Source organism: Gekko japonicus, unplaced genomic scaffold, assembly GCF_001447785.1.
Source record: "Gekko japonicus isolate JY-2015 unplaced genomic scaffold, Gekko_japonicus_V1.1 scaffold4211, whole genome shotgun sequence".
In the NCBI taxonomy this organism is placed as follows: domain Eukaryota; kingdom Metazoa; phylum Chordata; class Lepidosauria; order Squamata; family Gekkonidae; genus Gekko; species Gekko japonicus.
The window spans coordinates 54,664-62,333 of NW_015165368.1; the positions used below are offsets into that span (position 1 = coordinate 54,664).

General features: G+C 48.6%; 1 protein-coding gene across 1 annotated transcript; it reads right to left on the bottom strand.

Moving 5' to 3' along the window:
* Window positions 1-1,886: 1,886 nt before the first annotated feature.
* On the bottom strand, window positions 1,887-6,341 carry DUSP8 (dual specificity phosphatase 8; the record flags this gene model as incomplete). The annotated part of the gene is made up of 3 exons (XM_015410619.1): window positions 1,887-2,997; window positions 4,903-5,026; window positions 6,182-6,341. Coding segments are annotated over 3 exons (1,395 nt in total), but the record flags the coding sequence as incomplete, so codon positions are not given.
* Window positions 6,342-7,670: the final 1,329 nt, after the last annotated feature.

A 7,670-nucleotide genomic window follows, 5' to 3' on the forward strand; every position in this document is an offset into this window, starting at 1 on the left:
GTCGGGAGTAGGAGAATGTATGCGTGTGCGGTGACAGTGAGAGTTTACCCAACACTAGTCCGGTTTTTAAGTGTCTTTGTTGTATGTTTGGGCGTTGATTCTGCCAGACTTGTAAATAAATTTTCGTTGCGGACAAGACCAGCAGTGGGGTCTCGTCATGATTACAATGCCGAGATTGTACATACCATCAGGTACGAAACACCCTGGCCATGCCTGTTATACTAAGGATGTACGTCTGGTCCTTAAACTTCTGGATGAGCCAGTGACAACTGACCACTGTCATCTAACTCGAAATAAGGCCCTTCCAGCCTCAAACAAAAATTGCCAGTCCTCCAAGAGCTTACAGCAGCCCCTGTAAGAAGAGCTCTGTAAGCTCTTGGAGGATTGGCTACGTTAGGGGTGTGTCGCCTAAGATGCAAAGGAGTTCCTGCTACAAAGAGAGCCCAGCCTCTATCAATGCAGCCTGCTGCCACCTCCTTTCCCTAGAATATGGATCCTGACACCTCCCTTTTACAGCAAAGCAAATGCCTGCCCTTGCAAGCCCAACCCTGCTTCCCTCCCCCCCAAACCCAGGAAAGGGGAACTTTTTATGGCTTTGATTGCAGATGCAATAGAAGTAGGAAGTAAGAAAGATGAATTAAGAATGATTCCTGGCTCAGTTTGTGTTGAAGATTCTGCTTTTTAAATAAAAGCGCGCGCGCACGCACAACACACACAACACACACACACAGAGACAAGATTTCTCATCCCACATTTTGGGGCGTCTGCATCACTGATGTGAGCGACAGAAGGAGCCGCAGGCCTAGGATATTGCTTTGAAACTTGTGTTTCAGATTTAAATACCATACACAGTAAAAAGAGGGCTGAAAGGACCTCCCCCTACATTGTCTGAAAAATCATTGCCAGAATGAACAGCTTCAAATAAATTAAAAAGAAAAGTTGAAATATCATTTGTTTCAATAAAAACTGTAGTAAAACCATTTAAACCTTTTCTTTGTGTTCTCTCTCTCTCTCTTATATTATATATAATATATATTTATATATGTATAGGGCTGCTGTAAGGCAGCGTTAAAGAACACTAGCCAGAGAAACACAAAGGAACATGCTCAGTATGGTGGTGATGGGCTGGGGACAGAGGGGAACCAATAAAAACCAGCTCCTCCAGGTTTCTGCACCCCCAGTCTGGGAAAGAACCACCAATATACACTATCCAACCAAGATGGAATGGAAGGGGAACTCCCTTCCTGTAACAGGATTAGGGTATGGGCAAGATATCAGTCATTTCCTATAGGTAAGGTAGGAATGTATGATTAACAATGGGCAACGCTCTCCTACAAGAAAGTAACCCGTTTCCCTTGAACTTTCCCCCCGTTGCAGATTTGCGGCTCCGACAATAACCTTTCACCAGAAGAACTTTTACATTGACAGTAAATCGGCTAGCGAGTTTCGCTCTGCCCCAGTTCCTCTTTCGCCACATCTTTGAAGTCAAACCTCAACTTTCCCACTTTCCCTCGTGGGGAGGTGAAATAAAACACTGTCTCTGCATGTGGAAGAAAAGGATTTCGGATTTAGAGAGTTAACACGGTGTGCCCCCCACCCGCCCCGCCAATAAGGGAATGTGGCTGTGGTTCGTTTTGGTGGTGGAGGTAGGAGCGAAAAGGGGCACTAAGCATGCGCCGTTATGTTTCTTGACTCTGGATTCGTTTGGCTTTGCCTTCGTTTCCGCATGTGTGCACTTTGGAAATGCATACAGGCGTATAAATAATACTCCCGCCCCCAACCCGTGCCTCGCTTCTCCCCCCAGTTAAATATCTCGCCAGCATTCCCACCCGCCCCACTGACCCAATGCGCACGCACACTTGTTCTCAAATCTCACATGGTGAACGTCAGGACACCTCTATGATTTCCATGCTGCCTGAAAAGCTAGACTGTTTGCTGATTTTGCCCAGGTCTTCTCGAGACCGGCTCTCTGACATGGTCTCTTCAAACTCCATCTGGCAGCTCCGCCGCTTGAACTGCTTCTCGGCGGCGCTGTCCTCGTGCCAGCTGTGCCGCACGTCCCGCTGCTCCCCCCGCTGCTTGTCCCTCAGTCTGATCTCGCAGCTCGCCTGGATTGTGCTGCAGCTGAATGACGAGTAGGTGGTGGCGCTGGCAAACAGAGTCCCGCTCCCCTTGCTGCCTGATGCCGAGTCGGTGCTGAAGTACCAGGGGTTCTCCGACGAGGGAGTGCCGGGGGATTCCAAGTGCACCCCCCAAGTGCCGGCCGAGGTCGGGGCGGCGGCGGGGGGCTGGGCCATCTGCTGCCCCACACTGGGAAGGCTCAGCCGCAGTGTCTGCTTGAGACTGTCCTCCGTGCTGGTGCTTTTATGCATGGCGCACACTCCGCTGAAGTTAAGGCTCAGCCCGTGGGCAGGGGAGCCCGCCTGGTGCCGATGCTTCCGCCTCTGCCGTACTTTGGCCTCCAGAAGGAAGTCAGGACCGCTGGGCCAGTCTGGACTGTCTGGAACAGGAGAGAACTGGCATGTACCGTTAGGGCCTGATGGGCTGTCAAGCTTACAAAGTTTGGGGGTTTCTCCCGCCTCCGTGGGTTCCTGGGCATCTTGCCTTTGGCTAGGAGAGTAGGCCGACTTGATATCCAGGGAGAAGGAACGCTTCAGCCGGTTGGTGTCCTGGATGCGCTCAGAAGACAAGTGCAGCCCGTTGAGTCCTTGCTGTAGCACCGTTGGCGAGACAACCTTGTGAACTCCTGAGGGCCTCTCAGAGTCAACCGAGGAGATCTCCACACTTGTGCTTCTTAACGCCTCCTCAGCCTTTTCCGAGGTAGACAGGTGCTTGCTGCCTTCCTGAGCTTCGGCTTGGTCTTGCTGGAATTCCCCCTCGTTTTTCTCCCCTTGGGCCTTCAGAGCCTTGAGCAGCTTCAGGCTTCTCTCGTACTCGAGGAGCTGGCCCAGGAAGTTGAAGTTGGGTGATATGGAAGGACGCCGGTCTTTGACAACCCTGCCAATACAAACCAAACAGCCGTGGTTAGGGCTTGATCGACACTCAATGAGGTTCTCCAAATCCTTGAAACTCTAGTTCTCTGAGTATTTAGTTCAAAGACCATGGTAAAATATATATATATTTTTAGAGAGGCCTAAAATTCCAAGGAAGTTGGCTGACCCAGGAAGTTGAAGTTGGGTGATATGGAAGGCCGCCGGTCTTTGACAAACCTGCCAATACAAACCAAACAGCCGTGGTTAGGGCTTGATCGACACTCAATGAGGTTCTCCAGATCCTTGAAACTCTAGTTCTCTGAGTATTTAGTTAGAAGATCATGGTTAAAAAAATATATATTTTTTTAGAGAGGCCTAAAATTCCAAGGAAGTTGGCTGACCCAGGAAGTTGAACTTGGGTGATATGGAAGGCCGCCGGTCTTTGACAAACCTGCCAATACAAACCAAACAGCCGTGGTTAGGGCTTGATCGACACTCAATGAGGTTCTCCAGATCCTTGAAACTCTAGTTCTCTGAGTATTTAGTTAGAAGATCATGGTTAAAAAAAAATTCTTTTAGAGAGGCCTAAAATTCCAAGGAAGTTGGATGACCCAGGAAGTTGAAGTTGGGTGATATGGAAGGACGCCGGTCTTTGACAAACCTGCCAATACAAACCAAACAGCCGTGGTTAGGGCTTGATCTACACTCAATGGGGTTCTCCAGATCCTTGAAACTCTAGTTCTCTGAGTATTTAGTTAGAAGACCATGGTAAATATATATATATATTTTTAGAGAGGCTTACAATTCCAAGCAGCCCTAGGAAATTGTTGGATTTGTCCTTTCCACACTTTTAAAGGACTGGATGTGCAATGTGATGTTTTAAAGCTTTCTGCTTATCTGGCATTAGTTGGCTTCAGGCCACTGTGACGGTTTGCTTCAGGGACACGGTTAGCGGCCACTGACACTGCCTGGATGCGTTGGTTCCTTGTGTGCACACAAGCACTGCCACATGCAGCATTAAGTTGTTTTACAGGGGTCATTTCCTGCAAGAGCGCACAGGAGCGGAGCTCCGGCAGTAAAGAGCCCAGGGGGCGGGCACATGCAACAAGCCCCGCCCCCTGCTCCCAGCAGCCCTCAGTCAGAGCAAGAAGCAGTCAGGTAAGCTGCAGAGGCCCCCTGGCCCCCCGGCCGAACACAGTCCAGTGGCACCTTTAAGACCAAGTTTTATTTAGGTACAAGCTCTCCCTCCTCTGCGAGGACTGATCTGCACGTTCCCCCCCCCCCAATAGCTAGCAATCCAAAACAGTCCCGTGGAGCCTGAGTGGTGGCTGTTGCCTTCTGACACACTTCCGGTGATATCAGGGGGTGTGGCATATGCAAGTAAGTTATGCTGATGAGTTATGTTAATGTGGTCCTTCACCTCTTTTTCTACGAAATGACCCCTGGTTTTGCATTACCCTGTAACCTGGATGTTACAGGTTATCTGGATGTTACAGGTTACCTGTGTGCACATGGATGCGACCAGCTAGCCCACTGACAAGGAACCAAACAAATTCAAGTGGCTACGAGGAATCCAAGAGCTATGCAAACCAATGTCCCTAAGTTTACACTCGGAATCTGGTTTCTTAAAGAGGCCAAAGAATGCCTGTACGCTTGTCCAGGCCTCACCAAGCACTCCTTGCCTAGAAGTAGACAGCACATCTAACCAACTGTGCCTATATGGCTCTTTTGTGCTCATCCAACCGTACTGTCTTATGGGGACTGCACAGAAATGTACTTTATAGCAAATGTTTAAAAAACATTCCCTACAGCTCCTTTAAAAAACACAACAACAACCAAAACCTGTCCATGCCCAAATCCCCAAGGAATATTTGCCTTGAGCGGATAAAAACCACGTTTAAATATCCTCTTTCTCCAGAAAGCAACTTACCTGTAGGCATCATCTGAAGACATGCCCATGGTCTTCATGATGTAGGCGATGGCAATGGTGGCTGATCGGGAGATCCCTGCTAGGCAGTGCACTATCACCTGACAGCTGGACACCTTGGCCTTATCTGCAGTATGAGAAAATAGCCTTCATTATTCCCAAACAAAAACCAGAGTAGTTTTCTTCCAAAATGGGGAGCTAAGTTCCAACACAACATGCAAGCAATTGCAATGAGCCACTGGCAAAGAGCCGCAGCTAGAGATGTAAAATTTCCGGAAATTTTGAAGCTCGGAAAAAAAACCCGGGTTTTTTCCGGGGGAAAACGGAAATTTTCGGAAAAATTGAAAAAAAATGCTACATTAGCACTTCTTTTGTCTTTTCTAGATTGAAAGTCATTCTGTTACTTTAGGAACATAAAACATGACTATGGACATTTTTACTTGGCATGGACAGTTCAATGGCTCAGACAGTTGGGTGACCATGGACCTTTGAAGTCAGCATGCGTGCATTCTTGAAAAAGAAAAGCGCCTAGATAAATAAAAATACACTTTGTGAAATGCTGTTATCCCAAATAGTAGTCGTTCTCTCTCTGGGGATACTGTGGGTTTACATCAGTCTTGGGAATTTAGGACCGATTTCACACAAGAGCTGTGCCGCGGTCACGCCTCCCTTTCCCCCGCTTCTATTGGTCAATTTTTTGAGGATCACAAAACCGCGGGGAAAATCGGGCGAAGCCGCGGGTCAAAATGCAGCCGTGCGGCTTTGAGTGGGAAATTGACCAACAGCAGCGGGGCGAAGGGAGGCGCGACCGCAGCGCAGCTCTTGTGTGAAATCTGTCTAGCTGTATGGAGACTTCAGCGCCAGGAAGGCTGTTTTGCATAAAGCAGGTCTCCCAAGGGCAGACTGGATGTTCTGTGCACATCGTAGCTGAAAACAGTGTCAGTAACAAAACAGAAGTGTGGGTGTGAACACTGTCACCAATGTTCCCTCTAAGCTGTGGAGTCTTGTGAGCAAGAATTCTACTTTGTGAGCAACTGGCACTAAAGTTGTGAGTGAGCCATTTTGCTCCTGCATCGATTAGTTTGCTCTGGAGCCCTCCTTCCTGAGCTAAGACAAAAATGTGTGAGCCGGAGGCTAAAAAACCATGAGCTAGCTCACACTAACTCAGCTTAGAGGGAACACTGTCACCATCACTTGGGAGCCTTTCACAGCAAAACCACAAAAAAAAACTAGAGTCCAAAAGATTTTTAAAAAGCCTCCAGTGAGTGGCAAGCAATCTTACCTATGAACTCAATGGACTTGTCCAGCCATGGTAGGAGCTTCTCACAGTAATTGTCATTGACAGGAATGCGCATGAAGTGACTCTCGCAAATGAAATCTGGCTTGGGACAGGAGTTGCTGGCGTTGAGGACGTAGCTTATCCCGTTTTGAATCATCAGGTCCTGGGCAAGGGGAATACAAGGAGTACAAGTCTGTCAGGTGGCTGCGGGACCTTTTCATTCATTTTCCCAAATGCCTTGACTATGCTAACCCTGTTTCCGGTTCCCTTCCATGTCGCCGCTGCTCATCCTGGCTGTGCCGTCTGCGAAGGGTGCATGTAGCTGCCTGCCTGGCACTGTTGTCTGATGCCAGAAAAACACTACAGAGTATTCACTGGCTACTGCCACAAGGGAAAGAACAGGAATTCCGTCAAGTGGCACGCTCAGACTCACAACAAAAGAAGACGCAGAAGACATTTGTTTAAAAGAAGAAGAAGAAGAAGAGAAGAGATTGGATTTATACCCCGCCCTTCACTACCCAAAGGAGTCTCAGAGCGGCTTACAATCTCCTTTCCGTTCCCCTCCCCACAACAGACACCCTGTGAGGTAGAAGAAGAAGAAGAGATTGGATTTATCCCCAGCCCTTCACTACCCAAAGGAGTCTCAGAGCGGCTTACAATCTCCTTTCCGTTCCCCTCCCCACAACAGACACCCTGTGAGGTAGAAGAAGAAGAAGAGATTGGATTTATCCCCAGCCCTTCACTACCCAAAGGAGTCTCAGAGCGGCTTACAATCTCCTTTCCGTTCCCCTCCCCACAACAGACACCCTGTGAGGTAGAAGAAGAAGAAGAGATTGGATTTATCCCCAGCCCTTCACTACCCAAAGGAGTCTCAGAGCGGCTTACAATCTCCTTTCCGTTCCCCTCCCCACAACAGACACCCTGTGAGGTAGAAGAAGAAGAAGAGATTGGATTTATCCCCAGCCCTTCACTACCCAAAGGAGTCTCAGAGCGGCTTACAATCTCCTTTCCGTTCCCCTCCCCACAACAGACACCCTGTGAGGTAGAAGAAGAAGAAGAGATTGGATTTATCCCCAGCCCTTCACTACCCAAAGGAGTCTCAGAGCGGCTTACAATCTCCTTTCCGTTCCCCTCCCCACAACAGACACCCTGTGAGGTAGGTGGGGCTGAGAGAACTCTTGACAGAAACTGCTCTTTTTCAAGAACAGCTCTTATCAGAACTATGGCTTGCCCAAGGCCATCCAGCCAGGTGCAAGTGGAGGGGTGGGGAATCAAACCCGGTTCTCCCAGATTAGAGTCCGCGCACTTAACCACGACACCAAACCAAGTAGACATCCAGAGATGCAGCTTGACATGGCCTTCTGAGTACCAGCCTATATTTCATTTCTCCCCCATTTATAAAATACTGAGAAATATATCACTATGGTCTCTCTCTCCTGAGTTTTCATGGCTCCGTTATGTTCCTGGCATCACTGTGATATGTAATGATCCT